Raw genomic sequence first — 21,895 nt, 5'->3', positions numbered from 1 at the left:
TTTACATTGTATAAACAAAGGGATACTATTCCTGTAATAAATCTAATCTGCAGACAGTCTGTCGTCAACTGTAGCTTTATATAGCCTCAATGAGAGGATGACTTACTGAGCCCACTGAAAGGAGGTGACCACCAACCTCCTGCTGCTCCATAGCCCTCCATCCTCCTCTTGTGGTCTGCATCCCCCTCTGTCGTCATGGTAATCCTGGATGTAGAGACCGGGCGCTGTGGGCAGGCCGGTGCAGCCTGTGTAAAGATAGAAGGTACAACAGAGTGAGGGGAACAAACAGTGTCTGAATGACTGCTGAATGAGACTTGACATTAAGCATGAACTTACCTTTGTCTGATTCCATCTACACTTTCTGTGATAAATACATGATAACAGTCCAACACAGTGACATGAATAATAACCGAACCATAAGATGATCTAGAAAGCCTGATCTCAGTGCTGTGAGAAGGCAGAGTAAAACAGGCGGATGTATCAAGTAGTCAGGTTTCATTTCTTATTGATCTTGTAGACAGAATGCTGGTTTTGAACTGTCTCAAGTGTCGGTGGTGAGGAAACACATAACAAGGGAACAGACTTTGACAACAATTTTGTGTTGAGTCTGTTGACTGGTTTATCAGCTGAGGGAGACGACCTCCTCTCAGCATTAAGACAAACATTATTGTAACAAAGAATTTATGAGAACTGTATCTGAAGTCATTTGGAGCCAAGTGTCCACAGAAAGTATACATGAGTATATGATGACAGTTACAGTTAGGGCAGATGCTGACTTCTTGAGCTCTGGATAGAAATGATGTAGGAAAAAAGGGGGGGAAAAAAGCGATGTTATGCACATCCCCAGTTCTTCAATAATAATAAAAGTAATTATAATAATAACATGCCTGAAAGGTTTTCTAGCTGTTGGCTCTTCCTGCTTTTGTTAGACAAACAGAATCAGAACACATAGACAGGACAAGGTAAGGTCAGTAAGTCTGGTATTCAACTACCAGACATGACGTGCATTGCACTACATACACTGCACAGTGAATCTTGTACATCACAGCAGATTCTAACTCACCATCATCACCAGGGCCGTCTCCAGACTTCTTGGTACCCTTGGCAAAATTAGATTTTGATTTCTCATCAAATATTAATTCTTTCTTTCTCATTATTGATTTCTCTGAATTTGGGTGAAAACCTTTTAATGTAGTAAGTTGAGCCTTTTTTTGCTGATAAAACACATCAGGCACACATTACTTTTCCAAGCCAACTATTTGTATATGTCTTAACACGCATCTCGAGGGAATCTTTCAGGAAGCATTTCTGCCACAGTGAAGCTTTTAATGTTGGATTTCTGATGAGAATGAAGTATGGTTAAGCTTCTATCGCTGATGTACTGAACTGTCTCATATTGTAAGGTGTCCATATTATTTTGTCTACCTCAGAAGCCCTCCAAAGAACCAGTCGTTCTTGCATCTCATGTAGGGGTCGAGCTTATCCTGGTGAGGATTTTGGTTTTCTCACACACCAGATTCTCTCTGTATTCTCACACAAATTGCACACATATTGCAAATAATCGTATAACTTACATCAGTTATGAAACAAGAAGATAAATTGCATTTTGCAATAAGATGCATGTATGTAAATAGCCTACTTGTTAAAGCATAATCCTACTCGTTTAACGCTCATGTACTCATCATGCAGAGTAGTGGCATTGAATGCAGCTATCTGTGAGAAAATAAATCTAATGATGGATAAAAACTATATCAATAAAACACTGAAATTGATAGTGTTTGAATTTCGTCTCTATAAGTGTCAAGTGTCAAGTGTGAGTGCGAAGTTGAATGCATCCTGATTGGAAACAAACTGGCATGGTTCATCACAGCCCAGGAAGACACTGGGGGATTCAAACTGCCCAGAACATCACTGGTACCATCGACAGAGCATCAGCGACATCGGTGAAGTGAGACGTCTGCACAGAACCAGAAGGACGCTGAAAGATGACATCCACCCAGCCACAGTCTGTTCACCCCGCTGCCATTGGGAAAGATACGGAAGAAACTGCCGCAATGCCAGACTACCAAACTACAGAGCAGCAAGAACTGCATCTGCTTATTGTGATGGAAGTTATATTTTTGCTGCACATCTGCAGGATCACAGTTCATGAGCTGCAGATCACAGGGCTGAACATGAGATGTGCTGTCTGAGATAAACAGCTGCGCTACTTCTAAAATAAAATTTAAAAAAACAGTGCTAATGATCGAATAACTTCAAGGTGTGTGATGATTGAACACAACAGTTTGGCATGTTTCTGATTTTTGTTCTTTCACATTAACACTGATGATTTGTTCACTGATGTTTGAGAACATGTTTAAAGACATTTTAAGATACAGCAGCATCACTGACCGACTCTGCTGGCCCGGTAAGATAAACAGAAGTCGACCTTTTCAGGTCACAGCTGATAGACAGTCCTGGTTTATTTTGATGTATTTCTCAGTTCTGTATCTCAGAAGGGAAACAAATGGACCAGGAGCAGCTCTCAGCAGATCTGACACCGATAGCTTGATTATGAGAAATGTTACTGGACCTGCAAGTGACCTGGCTTTACAGTGAGGTCAGTGAAAATCCCCACTGCAAAACTCGAAAGCTTGCACTGAATATTTTCTTCTCTAATTTCTGGTAAGAATTTCTCTTTACACCTAAAATGAGGCACTGAGGTAAAAATTCAATTCAGTGAGGTAGAAACTTTAGACATCACATTTTCATTACAAACATAAAAGTACTTAATGGTTAGGGTTAGGATAAAAAAGTAAATTAAGTTATTTAAAAAAAGAACATATTTACCATTTTGTTTCAGAAAAATGCATTTTATAATACCTATAAAGAATGTTTTCACAAAATGAGCTTTTCTTATACTTTGAAACACAAATTTCCATTTCAGCAACACACTAAACTTTACAATTTTCTTCCTTTATATAATCTGAAGGTTTTTACATAGTGATCTGACAAACTCTGATTTATATCTTACATGTTAAATGGTTAAGACTGATCTTGAAGGTATTTTTATTCTTTCATTCATGGAGTGATATAAATAGATACCTACAACTCCCTCAGTGAAAACCTCGACTCCTTCAATGGAAAATGTTGAAGCTGGCTTTATCCAAACGTTCCACACCTGGAGGAGAAGAACAGCGACATCGGAATGCTGTTTGTTGACTTCAGCTTATGGAATATTATAAATCACAACTCTAAGGATGAAAGTGTGGAGTTCAGCCCTCGTGTCGCCCACCTCAAGGCCTTTTAGACTGAAGTTTCTTGTGCTCACTGTCTGCAGTCACTTGGGATGCGTGCAGCGTTCAGCCATTGCAGGCTGATTAATGCCAGCAAGCAGGCAGAAATACCCTCTCAGTCTTTCATTGCTTCGTTGCGTCTTCGTGGGTTTTCTGGGAGGGGAGGGACAAACATTTTAACCTGCACAAAATGAGCGTAAGAAATGGAGGGCACAGGGTTGTTCACACAAAGTCAAGGTCTGTTCGGACTCAAGTGCCCTTAACAGAAGCCATTTCCCCTTTATGGATAATTGTGTTTTGGGCTGTTCAGGATTTTATCTCTCTGACGTCAATCTGCACCCTGCCTTCATCCACTTATTCGACCTCCACCTCACCTCTGCCTCGTTGTATCTTCATTATTCAGTGTCTCTTTTTTATATATATAAACCCCACACATGACCTCTTCTTTTCCCAGATGAATCATTAAAAAAACAACTTCCCGTTGTTGGCTTTTCCTTTCTTTACATACTTTTTGTTCCATCCTGTTATTTTTTTGCTACTCAATATGCAGCCGCTGGGACAAATTAGTTCAAGTACCAGAAGTCAATGAAAAAAAAATAGACCTCTGAGTATCTGCTGGGAAGAGATAAAGGTTTTTCTTCGCTCGTTTCTCACGAGGCAGTGATCAAGATGATTTGCATCCTTTGCTGAAAGACCCATATGTTTTAATGTCTGTGTGCTATATGTGGAGCTGTCGGTCATCAGTGGGAAAGGCAATGTTCTTTTTATGACGTTGCTGATAGAAATTGGCAAATTATGTCAGGAAATCGATCAGAACTTTATCATGAAAATGTCAAATGCTTACGCTTGATTGGCTGGTGAGAATGAATGGGCCTTTAAATGAATAGCTTCATTGTTTAACAGCCAAAAACAATTTAAATTACAACTACGACTACAAATGAATTAAAGTTAGGTCTATGGAGATCCATATGGCACATCAAATAATAAAACTGACTGTTGTTTGTGAGTGTTTCTTGGGGAAACAACCTTTGAGCTGTAGACTGAATGCTTTCTAGCTACTGAATCTAAGTTGGCAGCAGTCACCTATAGTATGCCTTGGATGCTATACAGCCTTAACTTACTTAATTACCTTAATGTGCATGACCTATTAACTATTGAACACATTGAAATATTTCAACATATAATAAAAAAAAAAAAAAGCTACATACTTGCTTGAATGTATGGAGGGGAAAGCCGGCTGGTGATGAGTACAAGAGCACAGGAGGGAAATAGAGCAAAAGACACAACAAAAACCCATAAAACATGTCAAACACAAACAGAACGAAAGTCAGATGAGAGGAACACGAAAGGAAAACCATTTAAAATGCAGTGTATTTCTGAAACAGTTTTTCTTTTTAAACACAGCTGTTTGCAGGATGCATGGAGATGAGGGAGACGATCCAAGACTGATAAATATTATGACACTGGTGACCAATCCAAACCAGACACCTGCATTAAGAAAGACTATAGACATCTATAGGATGGGAAATAGCCAGAAAAATAAATTGGATCTGGATATTTCCCAGTGGTTCTGCATCTCCAAGCTCTCCTCCTGACATAAAATCCTTACATCAGGGATGCCAGCATTCCATAATTTTGCAGATATTCAATATGCCGACATGTTCCAACTAATTATGGCTCACGCTACATGCATGTATATTTTTCCACCTAATTACAAAAAGCATCAAGTTTCTCCTGTGGAAGTGTTAACATATTATTATACACTGTCTTATTGCAAGGGCAGATGCAGACCAACGCTTTTCAAAATGTTCAGTTTGACTCAGAATCAGTTAGGCGACGGTTTGGGTCATGGTTGCATAAGCGTCGTCTTAACAGCTTGTAATTTGAGGCCAGTGAGGATATTTCTTTTTAAAGTCTTTATCAGACAAAATAGATGACTTGTCAATATTATCATGCATTTCTACTTTAGATCCCTCTGACCCCAAGGCCCTCTGTTAAGCACCATCCTGAGAAATGGCTGTAATTGTCAGTTTATTGCTTGGTTATATCGTGTAAGAGCATTGCAGTCTCCAAGGACCGTCGACTCAGACCTCAGACTTTTTGTCTTGTTACCATATTGATTCTCACCCGAGACAGGTAGTCCTTAAAATCACTCAATTTCCTGTGCAAAAAATGTCAAAATCTTGCAGTTCAACCGGCAGAATGTCTGCAGGGATATTTTTAGATATGTCACAGCTCTCAAGGATTCCTGAGCTCAGAGTTGAAATATATAATGATGACATCCTGGGAAAGATACAATTGCCGTGGAGGCATTTGAATGCTGATGTGTTTGCACATCTGCTTAGGCTGTGTCACGGTGAATGACGACACTGCCTTCCTCACACCTGACATTCTCTGCACTAAACATTTGCCGAGACCTGTGGCTATTCATCAGCTTGTCAGCAACAGCAGACATACATCATTCACGTTCACTCTGTGTGTCTGTCTTTCTCCCTCTCTCACACACACACACACACACACGCACACACGCACACACACACACACACACACACACACAGGACATGGGGGTACTAAGGAGGTCCCCTTGAGGCTGACACCTTTCCTGGGCTCTGGGGAGATTGCATGGGTACGTGTAAAGGATGAGGCCACAGACCGTCTCTGTGTTGCTGTTTTCATTTCCTCCAACCACAGTTGCACCGTGTTCCATATTCTAACAGGAAATGTATGAAAGTAAGGGGGAAAATGCTGATGCCAGTGAATGGCCTATTTCAGGTTTGAGTGGAAGCACTAAAGCTTGGCTGGCTCTGGATACGCATTATTCATTCTTCATGTTATTTTAATTCTATCACAAAAAAGATCTCAGTCAGCCTGGGAGTAAAGGGCTAATTTGTCGCTGGCTTCAGAGGCAAAGAAGCAACTGGAGCAAGTAACCTAAAAAGAGGAAGTTTGAATTATGAAACAGAGTATCTATAACTAGTAAATGAGCTCATTAATATTAATAATTTTATATAAATGAGTGAATATACTGCAGTAGTGCAATGACTGTCCACAGACCTTATAGCGAAAATGTAATCAGTATTTTTGTAACCAAACTGTTACTTATGATTGGTATGTTCTGTTTTGCTTCATGCTGTCCACATCACTTTACTATTTCAACTATACTTTGTGTCGAAAAGGCGAGGTATTTTAAAGGGCGTTCCAATAGCTGAGGGGTTTGAGGCACTGAAGATGTGATTGCAATGTCTACGGCTTGAGATGTGACTGAAAGCTCCAGAGGAAATCTTTCACCTTTAGATAAGAATGATTTGATAATATTTAATCCTCTTGGCCACATCACTCATTGCCTGTGGGAGATGTGGTTAAAAATGAAGTATTCCTATTTCTGTTCAATTCAAAGAACTTTGTACAACTTATGGTAATACTGAAAAAGCAATAAAAACAAAAAACAACCTAGAATACAGAACAATATATAAAAAAAGATAGTTCTAAGAACACAAATGCCACTGTTATTACTATCATTATTATTATTATTATTATTATTATTATTATTATTATTATTATTATTATTAAAATTGTAATTAAGACAATTAAAGGCGCACTATGTAGTTTTGAAGAAGAATTCAAACAATGAACTTTAATAGTTACAACACTGATAGTTTAATATAAACTTCTTCCATGAGTGAATAAACAAGATGGAAAATAAGGTCTCAGAGCACTGTTTGAAGCTAGAAAGAAGGCAGGGTCCGCCACATATAAACACAGGCATGCAGTATGAGACTGTGTTGTGCTTTAAAGTCAGTTTGTTTATTCAGTTTATTCGGTCAAGAAAAATTATGACATTCTTTCTCTTTGCATTAACATTTCTTGCTCCTTATGAACAATAACATTACAAGACAAAACCCCAAAAAGTAAATGAGGAAAATTGATAAGCACAGAAATCAAGAAAGAAAGAAACTTAAATAAGAAACTGTCATACAGAAATACTAACCAATGATTTTGTCCACAATATTCCTTCAGAAGGGTGCGTGTCTTCGTCATCTTAGGGACAGATACAAAGACATTGTGGTTCCATAAATTAAGAACAAAAATAAATGAGAGACAACTAAGAAATGGAAACAAATGAGAAACTGGCTCCTTTAAGCAGAAGAAGCACGTCTATTTAGGACTATATTACATATTAATTACATTTTTAATGATTTTTGCACAGTTTTGCTGGAAGCCAAAACATCTCTTGAGTTGTATCCAAATATTTATTTTAATATTCGGGACACGAGTCAAACACTAGACATAATTCAAAGTATATCTGATACCTCATGATAACAGAGCATATTGCTTTTTCTGCTGCGCTGCTGATGAGAGGTTGTCCTTACCCACAATGCACTGCGAAATAGCCACGTAAACGAATCATCCCGCTGTCTGTGATTCTCTAGCTGCCACTCTCTGCTCCCTGCACTTTCATACCTGCATATCACAGATGTCCACATGATGCTGAACTCGTTCACCAGGTATTAAACACCCAACTTAGTATCTCAACTTGTTGGACATTTGTGCTTTGTTTTGGTTTTGTTAGACCTCTGCCCTGCTGTGGGTGTACAAACTAGTTAGCTCTTAGCTCATTAGCCTGCTAACGTTAGCACGAAGGAAATGTCAGTGGACAAGCTACTGTAGTTAGCTGCTAATGGCGGCTAGCTGGCTAATCTAGGCTGGTGCGGCTCGTTTTCTGACGTTAGCTCTCCTATTTTTCCAAACCGACCACATACATAATAAATAGAGAAAAAACAATAGACAGAAGTTGTTAAACAGGAAGCCTGAAACGTTTCAAGCGAGTTTTATGTTGGCAGCGTTAAATGGACCCCCTCACCTCCTAGCTTCTGACTAACTGCTGCTAAGGATTAGCTAGCTAGCATAAACGTCAAAACCCCGTTGCGAACTCTTGAAGGCTGTTGTTTTAGTGAATGAAGACAGGTGACGTTAGTGGTTTTTGGCTCTCCAGTTCATGTTGTAGCTGGTAAATGTTTTCCACGACTTCGGTGAAAGCATGTAAAATGAATGTAGGCTTCCTCTGAACATCCCTGTATTCAGTCTGTGGAGCTGTCCATGGTTCTAACAACCGACCAGACACCCACCGACAGGTTGTGGTCGTTACTGAGAGCAGCAGAGGCTCTTAAACATTTTAATTGTGCCACCAAAACTGAATTGTAGTGTGCAACCCAAGCTCATGCATGCATGATGAGCCAACACAATTTCTTTGGCTCTGACAGTAAACTGTCAGAAAAGATATAAACTTGAATTAAACTCACATATTTATTTAACTTTAGCACATTCAGATTCCATAAACCTTGTCTGAAATATTCATCTAACATTACACAGTAATGACTGAGCTTGATATCTAACCAACTACAAGAGAGAATGTACACACTGTTCTGCAGTCGTGGAGATACCTCTTGGGAAAACAACACTAAATGTTCTCCACTGTCAAAACGATTTATTTAGACGAGCTTTGTTCTGGATGAACTTTTTACTTATTCACAAAACATACCGTGAATACTCCTTACTAGTTGTAATTGCTGTGTCAATACCAATAAATGTGTCCGTCTTTTTGTTTACATACAGTAAGTACTGACTGCGGCTTGGGGATAACGATGGTGCTTGCTTGTACACGGTTTGACTTGCGCTGTGCACCAGCATCACTCACTTCATAGCCAGCTTTCATTGGGATTTCCTGAGGGTTGACTGAAATGCTTTTTCAAGGGCTGATACCCATTATTATTCATCCAGGAGACAGATAACTGATAATTGAAACTGATGTGTTTACAGGAAAAATAAAAATTTCATTCTCAAAATTGAGAATAGCCATTTATGGAATGTAACCAACTACAATTTACTCAAGTATCATAGTTATATATAATTTTGAGTTACTCTCCATTGTCTGCTTCTTCATGCTTTCACTCAACTCCATTTATTTGATCCTTTTAGTTACTCGGCTATTACAGATGACATCAGGAAGTATTGTGGACACTGAGACCACAGATTGGTGATCACTAACAGAGAAATTATGCTGCATCACAGCCAAAATACCATACATTTTAAATATATTGATTTTATCAGCAATCAGACACAAAACAAAATACAGATAATCCAAGAAACGTTGAATATCGGCCCAAAATTATCCGGATATATAATTGGTCTACCTCTAATCTAGAGGAAGTGTCAGTTTGACAGGAACTGATAGTATTGCAAGAAGCAGGGAGGGTACATTTGTGGAAGCCATGATAGTACACAGCACTTAATACAGCAAAATAAGCAGTATCTAAGTGCCACCCCCTTCATTTTTCAGTTTCTCATAAAACAAGAGATTATAAATGTGTAATATTTCTGACTTTGAAAAACAAAATGTGTGTTTCGTTTGACTCCTGTAGGCTAGCTTCTTGAAGGTGAAAAGGGGAAAATTAATGCTGTCAACAAGAACTGAAACTTAAGATTAAACATTGTTAAAGACTCTGCTACTCATTGATCTCAAACTGATCAGCCACAACATTAAAAGACCCACAGGTGAAATGAGTAGTGTTACTTCATTATAATGCTATATTCTTCTGGGAAACCTCTGGTCCTTGCCTTCATGTAAATGTCTCTTGACATGTACCACCCAGCCCAAACAAACACTGCTGCAAACTAAGGTCTACCCTTTATGACAAGGAACTCTCCGATAGTAGAAGTATGAGAGCCAAAGGCGTAAGCGTGGCCTCCAATTTCCCAATCCAAGGTGTGGCCTCCATGGACCAGACTTGTTTCAGGAACTTCCCATGGATGCTTGATTTGTAGGCTAGGTCGAGACTTTATTTATTCCTGAGCAGATTCAGTGGTGTGGCAAGGCGAGGTGTCCCTCTAGGGAGGCCACTGTCATGACGGGTGTACATGGTCAGCAATGGTATTTGGGTGGGCGGTGCGTGTGGCATCCACACAAATGCCAGGATCAAGGTTTTCCCAGCAGAACACTAGCTGTAGCTCTGATGTCACGTAGAAACAGCATTGTCAGATCTCTTGCGATGGACACATTCCTGCTGTCACATGATAAATATCGCCACATCGCTGAATCCTACAATATTGACTAAATTGAGAGCCATGTATTGGACAACAGCATTAGATACATGTGCACAATAAATTGTTTTTTTTCGCCTTTGCTCCATCTGTTTCCAGGGCTTCAGTGAGTTTACTAGAGCTGTAAGATGTCGATGGTGTTGTTCGCCTCAGTGGTTCGGGTCGGGGATGGCCTGCCTCTCTCTGCATCCACAGACTATGAGCAGGACAAAGAGCTTCAGGAAACCAAGAAGCACCTCAAAGGTCTCTCCAAGAAACTCAGCCAGTTCCCCGACCGCTGCACACTCAAGACTGGACCATATAATGTCAAGTAAGTCATTTGGGATCTTTATTTTAAATTCCCAAAGCCAATAAAACATGTACATCCAGTTATGATACTCTGTAAGATAACTGTACTTGCCTGATAAGAGAAGTATTTGTAAGACTGGGTTCATTCACTTAACATATTTTATATTCCTGGTTTAAAATAAAGTTTAGAGATCTAACTTTGGTGTCTTGGAGAATATTAATTCATTGATCCCCGAGGGTGATTAAACAGCCCACTGCTGACTGTTTTCCTGCCCTCCTCTTGACCCCTCTGTTAGTACTTTGATGGAAAAATGCTTTTTAATTTGAATGATTTGACAGCTGGGACCTCATTTAAGATGTCAAAATGCTTCTAAAAGCCCCACTGGTGCTTAGGGAAATGCTTTGAAACTTGCTCATGCACAGTTTAAGAGCTAATTAGTCTTACTAAGACAGAGAACATGAGCTCAAAAGAAACTCTGAGAATTGGCCATTAACAAGCCTGCTATACCTTTCACCAACCAGTCTCTTCTGATAAGAGTCGCTTTAATCAAGGAGTCTGAAGCATCTGACGATGAGAAGGTCAGATGAAAGTGAAGGTCAGACGGAGGCAGGTAGTGGTTAAAGTCACAGGTTAATCTGTTCTCTGATAGTGTAGACTTTTTTGAGGCTCTTGATATCTGTTTTACTTCTATGCCATGAGAGCTGGAGAAGATTCCTTGTATCATTTTGCTTAAAAAAATAACTCTGTGGTAAACAGTAATGTTGATAGCTGACTTTATGTGGACATTTACAGGGATTTAAAATATATTGTAGGTGATAGCATTTAGGGACTTTGCAGTAACCTTAATATAACCTGTATACTGCAGTCTTTTGATTAACAGTTTTAACATATTGATGCTGTAAGTCAAATTCATATGTCAGCAGTTAAACCTGAGGACCAGCCATTGACTGTATAAAATATGGACAGACCTTCCTGCTTCAATCTGCATTGTTTCCGATGGCCAGCAGGGGGCAACTCAACTGGTTGCAAAAAGTAGTCAGATTGTGTGAAAGGTTATGAGAAAATGACCCTACTATTTACCTGATGGATTTAAATAGTTTCTTCACAAATTTATGGTCTCAGTTGCTGGTTTCAAATCTTCGATGCAGCATGATGTTGTACTTTTATAGATTATGGTCCTGTTCAGAGTACAACAGACAATAAAGCAGGATATTATTTAGGGCGTGGCCACCTTCTGATTAAGTTACTACCATGTTGTGTCCTCTGGTTCTCCCAGATACTAGTCAGGATATCCTCCCCAGCTCCAAAAAAACAAAATGTTCTTGATGCCAAAAAGCAATGGGTGTTGTCACCATGGATTTATGCTTGGGACCAACTTTATTTTGTCTTTAACTCAACAGTGAGTTTATGACATTTTTTCTACTCCAGTATCAGAAAAATATCATTAGGACTGCGGTCTGTGCAGTCAAGACAAAGATAATCGGATGCAAATTTTTCCACAAGTAGGATGTCAGATGTGATGTGCACTAGTCAAAGCAGACCTTTTTTTTTTTTTTTTAAAGATTCCGATTAAATTCAGAATCCAATTAAAGTTTTTTGTAGTCGGTATTCAACCTCTGCATTGTCAGGTCCCTGCCTGCACCAGTGAGCCACTACTGCCCTGTATCTATTGTAGATTCTGCGGTCTTCAGACTCAATGGTTGTTCCACCCTGCAGGTGTAAAAATAAAGTAGACTGTGCCTTTCAAGTCGTGGCTCCTAATTGTAGAAAGTTGTTCCCTGTGGACCCTTGAAATCATCTGTTTTTTTTGTATTTTATTGTGAAACACTTTTTTGAATGTCAGGAATGAAAACTGCTTTAAAAATTAACATACCGGTACTTAATTTAGTAGCTGTAACATTTCTGATACACTTAGATCAGGATTAAATACACCAAGTAGATGTGTAGTAGGTGTATACTGATTGCCTAACTGTACTGACTCCTTTTGATATTTATTTATTAAATGGTTGCTTGATTTCTGCAGGTACACAGTGACATGCTAATGTCAGATTCAACCTAATCCTTTAGATATCTTCTATACTATGCAATGCTTTTAATGTTTTGTGCAGCCTCATGGTAATCATCACATCAGTCTGTACTATTTGTTGACATTTATGTTCCACATCAATTTAGATGTTGCTTTGATAACCGGATTTCCCCCCAGTTGTGCTCTTAACAATTCAGATAATGAAGAAGTCTTTGTATCTGGGGAATTTAATTTGTGCTCTGTGTATCAATTAACACTACAGGGCCAAAAGACAGAGTGTCTGCCGAAGTGCATATGAATGTGGATGTGGAATTGTGTTTAATGAGCTGTGAACGTGTACATTTTAGGCTCAAATGTGCTGAAATAGTGTTTGTACAGTGTTTAAAGCAGCAGCCTGCAGAATCAGAAATGCCATTATGTTTTTCCCCCTATAATCTGCACTGTAGTTAGCTTGGTGTCCTAATTACAGTGTTCCATAGTTTCTGTCAAGAGAAAAGAGTGTAGTGTGTATAAAGCAATAATGTGTGTGTGTGTGTGTGTGTGTGTGTGTGTGTGTGTGTGTGTGTGTGTGTATTAGCTTCACAAGCTCACTGGGTGTTGGATACCTGATGGTGTGCACTGCAAACTACCCCAATGTGCTGGCCTTCTGCTTCCTGGACGAGCTGCAGAAGGAGTTTATCGTCACCTATGACACCAAACGAATTAGCAGCGCCGTGCGTCCGTACTCCTTCATTGAATTTGGTGAGCTCCATGGAGTTTTATAGAATGTGTCAGCTGTCTAATGGTGAATGAATTCAGCTCAGATTCAAAGAGTGTCTTGGTTCATCAATGATTTGGTGGAAAGATAGGTTGTGAAAGAAGAAGTATTACAGATTTCTCCTACATAATGATTACTTTTCCAGAATATCTTTTGTTCGGCTAAATACAAAACACATCTGAGGTAAATGTGAAAAAGGTGGGTTTAGAGAAAGTAATGGTGCCAAAACTTGATTAAGCAATATTGTGATTATATAACTTAACAACGAAATAAGAGACATAATCAAACTGTATTCATGTTGTAGGGCAGTTAACTCTCAAAATACATGAACTTTTTCAAAAGTGTTATCTCCTTTTCCATGGAAATACATGGGTTCTGACTAATCGGAAAACAGCCAGTTATGTTGGTAGATCCCTGTTTCTGATGAAACCTCGTTTACTACTCCAGCAGACATTCCAACCCGTAGTAACAACCAGCAGCAGAGACCATTTCTAGTCGCTGTTGAATCAGCCTTGAGCTGATGTTATTGTTTTCTGGATATCTTTGCCAAACTGAATAAATATCACACATTTAAACACAAAAACTACTTAGCTAGCTCAGTCTTCTTACAGTAGCTTGTAGCACTGTACAGAATGCCTGCCCTGCTCACTAGAACATAGGGGTGGGCAAAAATATCAGTTCATCAATGCATTGCAATTTTTTCCCAATTCAGTATCGATTCATAAAATCCTCTGAATCGATTCAGACGAGCAGTGGCTGCCGACCACCCGCTGTTCCTCACAGGATGCCTCTCGGTCCCCGCCTCCAGCAGCTGGAAGCGCCTCGCCCGCGACCTCACTCAAGGGTCAGAGGGTGATGCGCCATGGAAACACCGTTGGAGCTGCGGAGGCGGGTAGCCGAAGTCTGACGCACCGCTCTTTTGGAGACTGTAAACTCCCAGCGCAGCCGGTCTCACCCTGACCGCTGCACTCTGCACCCGCGGTTAGCACTCTCCTCTGGGGAGAGAGGGGGGTTCAATGTCAGCGCTTTACCCCCTTGCGTCTAACCATAGGGAAGAGGGACCACGGTTATGTCTATGTTCATGTAAGACAAAAATGTACCATGCAGTCCCAGAAACAATGGCACTTTCATAGCTTAACTATGGTTACACTGTTTTATAACTAAACACATTGAGTACCTTTGTTTACATTTCAATTCAAACTTGAACTTCCTTGAGCAAAAAGTTATAATTTAAGATTGCTTTTTTTAATTAAAAAATTATCAACAGTATCGATATCAAAGCATTTAAGTGAATCAAATCGATATTGAATTGAATTGCGACCTAAAGAATCAAAATCAAATCATGAGGTTCTTAACAATACCCAGCCCTACTTGAAAAGCTTTAGAGCAGCCATGTCCAAACTATTCCACAAAGGGCTGATGTGGCTGCAGGTTTTCTTTTCAACCAAGCAGCAGCACATCAGACCTGACTCATTTAATCAACTGGTCTCAGTCTTCAGAAAGCTCATTGGTCAAACCGTGTGCTCTTGACTGGATGGAACAAAAACCTGCAGCCACATGGCCCTTTGTGGAACAGTTTGGACATGCCTGCTTTAGAGGATGTCGTCGCATATGACATCTAGGCTGAACAGTTTCTGTGTTATCCAAACATTTTCAATTACTCATAGCGTTAAATCACCTGACAGTCAAAATGTTTGGGAAAAAGATAAATATAATAATTTCCAAAACACATAACATGTTTATATCTAACAAAGTATTCTTTAATCCAAATTAGTTGGCGTTTAGACTTTAAAAAAACATTTTCACTTTGTTCAGGAAACTATTACACATTTTTATATATATATATATATATATATATATATATATATATACACACACACACACACATTTCAGGGATAATTGAGAGTGTCAAATATTAAAATTGCTTCCATGCAAATGGGTATTTATGCGTGTATTAACCACCTTGTTGTTGTGCTCGCTGTCATCCATCAGACACCTTCATCCAGAAGACTAAACAGCGCTACAACAGCCCACGTTCCCTGTCCACCAAGATCAACTTGGCTGACATGCAGACAGAGATCAAGCTGCGACCGCCCTACCAGCTCTCCCCTGAGGACCTGCGGGCTATCAATGGATTCTCAGTGCACACGGCCTCTAAATACAAGGGCATAGGTAGAACAGAACCTACGCTTACACACATGTATAGATCTATACACACCCCACCACCCATGAAAGAGGTTTGATATAGTAATAGACTAGCTGCTTAAGTTCCCTTCTGGGGATCAATAGTGTTATCTTATCTTATCTTACTCATTACTTGGCACTGGCAGCACTGGCAGCACTGGTCTTTGTAACACAATGACATACAAAGGTCACTGGTAATTATTTCAGAATACTGGATTCCATACTACACCTGTATAGGGGCATTACTGGAAGCAATGTTGCACCTGTCACATTATTCATATCACTTTTTGAGCTGTTTGGTTTTTCACCATTTTATCTCAAAGCTGTAGACACTCACATGTGCTTGTTATAATGTTCAGAGGAGCAGGACAGTGCTAAAGTGCAGTCCCATCTGTGCCTTTTTGGGGGTGTTTGTTATGTCAACTGAAGTGCATCAACCTTTTTTAATTGCACCTGAGGAATTGAATTTTGTTCATTATTTTAGTATCACATGAAAGACTATCTGTGAATATTAGAGTCTCGACTAGAATACTAATACTTACTAAAATGTAAAATGTTAGAATCTATGTTTCTGCATGTTTCCTTATCAATACTTCCATCTGATTCAACACACATTTGATCATCATTGAGGAGAGGTGCAAGGAAGTAGCTCATCAGCAAGGTTCTCCAAAGGCACCCGAACAGCTGTCGTTATGCTCAGTTTTGGCTATTTATAGCACTCACACCACTAACTCATCACATCATCATCTCATGATTGGAATGTCACAGTCGTCAATTTTAAACACCCCAAAGATAATCATTGGTTGATATAGAGCTCAAATTCAACAAGACTTTGCTGCGCACTTGGGTTAAGGATTAATGATAAGATCACATCTCTTACGTACATTCTATGTCACCCACTTCTCTCTCAACTATTACACTTTGTCTGAATTATAAACACTGTACATATTGTTTGTACTTCTGGCCCCAGGTGTTTTTGAGTTTCAACCTTAGATGTACTGTATGGTGGTCAGATAGCACAGTCGAACAGCTCCACTGAAACAACCCTCCTGTACGCACCGTCACACCTCAGCTGCCCCAAGCTAAGTGATGCCAACTTGGGTCACTTAGAGCTGTTGTGTTCCCCCTGACATCCTCTTCAGGGCAGCTCTCCACGCTATGTTCACTCTCCCTTGGTTGCCCCGGCCAGTCTCAGTTTTCTGAGAACATAAATCATTTTGTCCTGAGGGATGAAGTATGCTAATCTGATGACGGTGATGTGTCAATCCTGTTACTGTGCCAGAATGTTTTGGAAGACAGAGGACTTTAAATAGTATATGCTCATCTTTGTTTCAGAATGTATCCCTTTATCCTGTAGCTAATAGTTTTGATTACATGTTTTGTTATGCCCCTCGTAATGCATATTTTTTTTACTTTTACAGTTAACCTGTCAAAGCTGTGCAATTTGAGTCTGTTATACCCTGTGGTTTCTCTCGTCCAGCTCCCACACAGATGTTGGAGCCAGTCACTCTCTCAGGCATCGTGTCCTGTGTGCTCAGTGTCCTCTGTGGCGGCCTAAACCTGCTGCGAGGAGTCCACGCAATAGAGAGCATACTGCAGGTGAGGTCATAACAGAGATGACATCCAAACACATTCAGATTCTCTTAAAGGAAAAATCTGGTTTCACACAACCAGAGTCTTATTTTCATGATTTTGTCTCTCTGTTCTTTTGTTAATCACACACTTAAGTTATTTCCTTAGGTCCACTGTGACATTGCTAAAAAGAAGTCAGACAGGGCAAGGAAGGCAATATGTCACATTGACAGACAGGCTTTAAGCTTATTTCCAGATCCACCGTTTTCTTACACAATGAGGAATTATTACTGACTTCATGCAGGGGCTTTGTTTTTGGAACAATATCATGCAATCTGATTAAGTTATACAAGTCATAAGAGTTACATAAGATCTATAAATTAATGAAAAATGCCAAAACATGAGCCAAGATGTCATGAACCTGAATCTTCCTCCAGAAAAGTTTAAGAATTCATTCAACTTTGGTGCATAACAGTGTCAGTCTGCCATGAGCCATCCATTATGTTCCCTGAAACTAAATGTCAAATCATAAAATAGATCAGGCTGAATGGAAAAAATGAAATATTGGAGCCTGTGAATTTTCTTGTCATATTAGTTTCATGATGCTTTGTCTAGACAAGATCACTAAAAAGCCTTTTTCTTCCTGTCTGCAGAATGACGATGAAGACTTTAATTATGTGATTGCCTTCTTCCTCGGCACAGCAGCCTGTCTGTATCAGGTAAGTGATAGTCTGCGGTAAGAGCAGCCCGTCACTGGCTGACTGGCTGACTAACAGCCCTGCACTTTACAGCTCAGCAGCTTGTCAGCTAGACTAACATTAGCAAAAGCTCAGTGCCTTTTACCCCCACTACCTTCTCTAAAACATTTTCATCAGCTCCTTTTGTGCAGCTCCTGATACTAAATGGAGCACCACAAATTGGGAGACTGATGGGGGGAACAAAGTTATCAGACAGGATTTCTTACTTGCTGAGCAGACTTATTGTCCCATGAAGGACATTAATGATGAAAACATGTCACTAGTCAATGTCACTCACACAATGTGCAGCATTCAAATTCTCCTCTGTCCTTCTCCTTGCAGTGCTACCTGTTTGCCTACTACTCTGTGTGGAGGAACAGTAAGTCCTTCCTGGCATTTGCACTCATCTGCCTGTCCAACATGTATCTGTATGAACTGAGAAACATGTGGCAGATCCTCTTCCACGTGGCAGTCGGGGCCTTCATGACCCTGCAGATCAGACTGAGGCAACCGCTGGGAAAAGCACCAGACTACAATGTCTGACAAAAACTTAAAACACAAAGGACTATTGGACCTTCAGTCAGATGTCTCGCACGTGCCCTGAAAATGCAGCAGAGATGGCCCTGACTAACCTGAGGACAAAGTGGAAACAAAAGAAATACAATCCTCCGTGATCAGACAGAGAAAACCAAAATTTTAGCAGCACCACATCAGTCCTGTTCACTCCATCCCATCACCAGTGGGCAGTGACAGATCTGAGTGAGGACTTAGAGGAAACTCTGACGCAGCTCTAATCATTTATGGAGCTTAATGGATTGATTTTGAGAGTTGTTTACTCCCCACCATTGTCTGATTAAGACATTTACTTTTACTTGCTTTAAAAACAGCCACAGTTTAGGTCAGAGTCCTGCATACGTGCAGTTTTTCAAACCGATACTCTTCCTGAACCTGCAAAGCTACAGTTAATATCAGACAGTACCTGTTATGTATAACACAATCCCTCTTTAAAACAAATATGTAGGCTGTTGATTTCTGTTTAAAAAATCCAGTTGTTACTGGGATTGTATCATAAAAACACGATACCTTCCAAATGAACATTTTTACCCTTACTACTCAATACCCTTGAGTAATATTAACACCTCTGCGCATTTAAGAAGCTGAGTCAATGGAGCACATAGTTATATAGAAAATAATGGATGCAGTATATTTTGCCCTTAAAAGTTTTACCAAAATTTGATGACATTCATGATTTTAGTGATTGACTTTAATATCATATTATATTATATTCAATAATATACAGTCGTCTTCAATAGTAGAGCTTCAGACAAATTTCTGTTTATACCCAAAGATTATTGCGGTTCAAGACTGAGACTTCTGTTGTTGAGCTCAGCCAGCAACCCATAGCCCATATTCACACCACGGCTATTTTTTTCTCTGGCGTCATGCTCGGGGTGGGAAATTAAAATTTCCTGTTGCTGTGCACTTACATTGATGTTATTAATATATATTACACATTAACTGCTTTGTGATTGATAAGACACTCAAAAACTATATGGTGAGAATCTGGAGGTACCTGGGCCATATTTCAAGGTAAAACAAAATATTTGATAACCCATTAGCCTTCAACTACTTCCTAGATGGCATAGATGTTAAGTTACATCCAGTGTGTGTCACTTCCAGGCCAATGTGGCTGCTCTGACCTGTCAGCATGGACTGTTAGCTAGGAAGTGGTTGAAGACCACTGTAGCTATTGTCTAATGTCAGCTATTGGGTTGTAAAATAAGTGGTTTTAACCTTAAATCATGACCTGATGTCCCTTCAAATTTTAAAAAGTCTCTTTTTAACTGATCAACCAGGAAGCAGTGACATTCTGACAATTTTTCAGATTCACTTCGTTTTCATGGCTGCCTGAAACACCGTACTGCCACATTTGAGTTTCAGACCCTGAGTGTGACATCAGGGGAAATTGGCCACAATTGTGAATGTGGTCTGTGTTAGCTTTGCTGAAGGCAAGACTAAACCGATATTTGCCAGGATACAGCTAAATGGAATATAATTACTATTAAAACATGTGTAACATAATAATTAACTGTTAGGACTGATAAAGTTACTGATAAAGGAAGATGAAAAAAACAAGATTGGCAGATGGGGTATTAGTTTCAGTTTTTCGTTCACCCGATCACATCCAGTTTTCTTCCGTGCGCTTTTTTAAAAAGTTGTAGCTGATAGATGCATGTTTTGCACCCGGGTCCATGTGTTGCTGACCAGGTGCAGGTCTCTGGTTTAGGTCTTTGTTTAAAACTATGCAATGCTGCCTGGTGTGTGTGGCTCTTGTTTCAGATTTGGTGTACTCTGTTTTCAGGAGCCAGTGATTGTCAAATATTTGTCATTTTGTAGACAGTTAATTTTGCTATTTATTTACTGACTGATTGTTCCGTGGAATGCGGTCAATGAAGATTTATATAGGTTTTATTGGTTTCATTTGTTGTTTTATGATTGCTCCATTTCCTTTAGACGCAGGCTGCCGTCTGGTTGTCACAAAGTAACTCCTGCTCCAGGAAACACAAACAGCCTGTTAGCATTCATACCCGACTTGCTCGCCCACACAGCCTCAAGCATATGCCAGTGTCAAGTGACTATGTTAATAAACAGGTCTGTGTTGGCAGCCGTAAAGATGCGTAGCTGTGTTGTCGATGCCAGAGGCAGCTCGCATCATCTGAGCAGCCTCTGGCGTGCTTTTCCTCCCACCGAGCACCTCGGTTCAGACATGTTTGCGCCTGCCACTTACGAAGACGAAAACTCAAGTCTATCACCTTCTGCCTTTGTGATAGATATCAGCACAGTGCTCACATTCAGCATAATTACAGTCAGGAGATGCCACATTCACCGTTATTAGGCAGTGTGAGATTTGTTCAGGGAACTATGGGAACATTGTCTGCCTTCCTGCACCATCCTGACAAACAATAGCAAACAAATGAAGAAGGGTTCAGAATTGAGTCATACGCCTTTATTATTCATTGTTTATGAGTAGTTCAACAGTTGTGCCAAGATTGTCATGCCATATATAAAAAAAATTCTCTTCTGTCTCTCACTGGAAGAAGTTTAAAGTGAAAATGAAATGGAGCAAAGGCACTCAGCTCCACTCTGCATCCAGCTGGCATCTGCACTACAGATCTGTCGGGGGACCGCTGCAACACTTCAGCATCATATGATTCATCGTCGCCTGCTCTGAATGTTCAGTGCTTTCCAACAGCGGTACCACACCTACATGAGCTAATCGCTCTGTTCGTAATGTGTCTGGGATCTGAACTGAGCTCCATTGGCTTAGATTGTTTGTGCTCACATTCTCCTCTTCCACAACATTTACAGTAAATGTGCAGTGTGGCTGTGTTGTGTAAAATAAGAACAGAGGAATTCAAGGCGTTTTGTACTGGGTTAACCAAGTATGGAAAATGAATGTGAGCATTTTCAGACCATTAAAACTTGGAAACGAACTGCTGAAAACTTCTCGTTCTGTGGTGTTGTACAAATCTTTCACATTTTAAACTTTTATTTTACATGTAGTGTCATATTATCCCTTAAAAGTCCCTCTGCCAGGATTAGAATTCTAATTATTATGAAATGAAAATGATACCTAATAAATTCAGGACATGATTTGGATTTTATATGATTGGAGAATGTTTTTTAAAAAACTGGATTTAAAGCATACTTGAGACCAGAGGTGTTTGATCCTGTCCACTGTCTGTTTCACAGCAAGGCACAATGATTCATCATAATGTGTCCTGGTCCTCTCAGTCCACTTAAAACATATCTTCTGTTGTGTTAGGAGGCACTGTCTCTGAGCTCAGCTATGGAACACTGAACATTAAACCAATCTGAGATATTACAGCGGTATCTGTTCTTCAACAAATATTGAATGTGATCTTTTTTTGACACGGCACTGCTGGGGCTTAATGG

At 39.8% G+C, this 21,895-nt stretch overlaps 1 protein-coding gene across 1 annotated transcript; it reads left to right on the top strand.

Annotated features, from left to right (window-relative positions):
* The first annotated feature begins 7,645 nt into the window (after positions 1–7,645).
* Positions 7,646–21,596, top strand: sec22a (SEC22 homolog A, vesicle trafficking protein). The gene is made up of 7 exons (XM_037110205.1): positions 7,646–7,780; positions 10,473–10,683; positions 13,266–13,429; positions 15,438–15,617; positions 17,110–17,228; positions 17,855–17,920; positions 18,281–21,596. The coding sequence occupies exons 2-7, from the start codon at positions 10,502–10,504 to the stop codon at positions 18,479–18,481; spliced, it is 912 nt and encodes a 303-aa protein (XP_036966100.1). The 5' UTR covers positions 7,646–7,780; positions 10,473–10,501; the 3' UTR covers positions 18,482–21,596.
* Positions 21,597–21,895: the final 299 nt, after the last annotated feature.

Source organism: Acanthopagrus latus, chromosome 9 (genome assembly GCF_904848185.1).
Source record: "Acanthopagrus latus isolate v.2019 chromosome 9, fAcaLat1.1, whole genome shotgun sequence".
In the NCBI taxonomy this organism is placed as follows: domain Eukaryota; kingdom Metazoa; phylum Chordata; class Actinopteri; order Spariformes; family Sparidae; genus Acanthopagrus; species Acanthopagrus latus.
The sequence above is the reverse complement of the archived record's forward strand: the minus strand, read 5'-3'. Positions and strand labels throughout refer to the sequence as shown.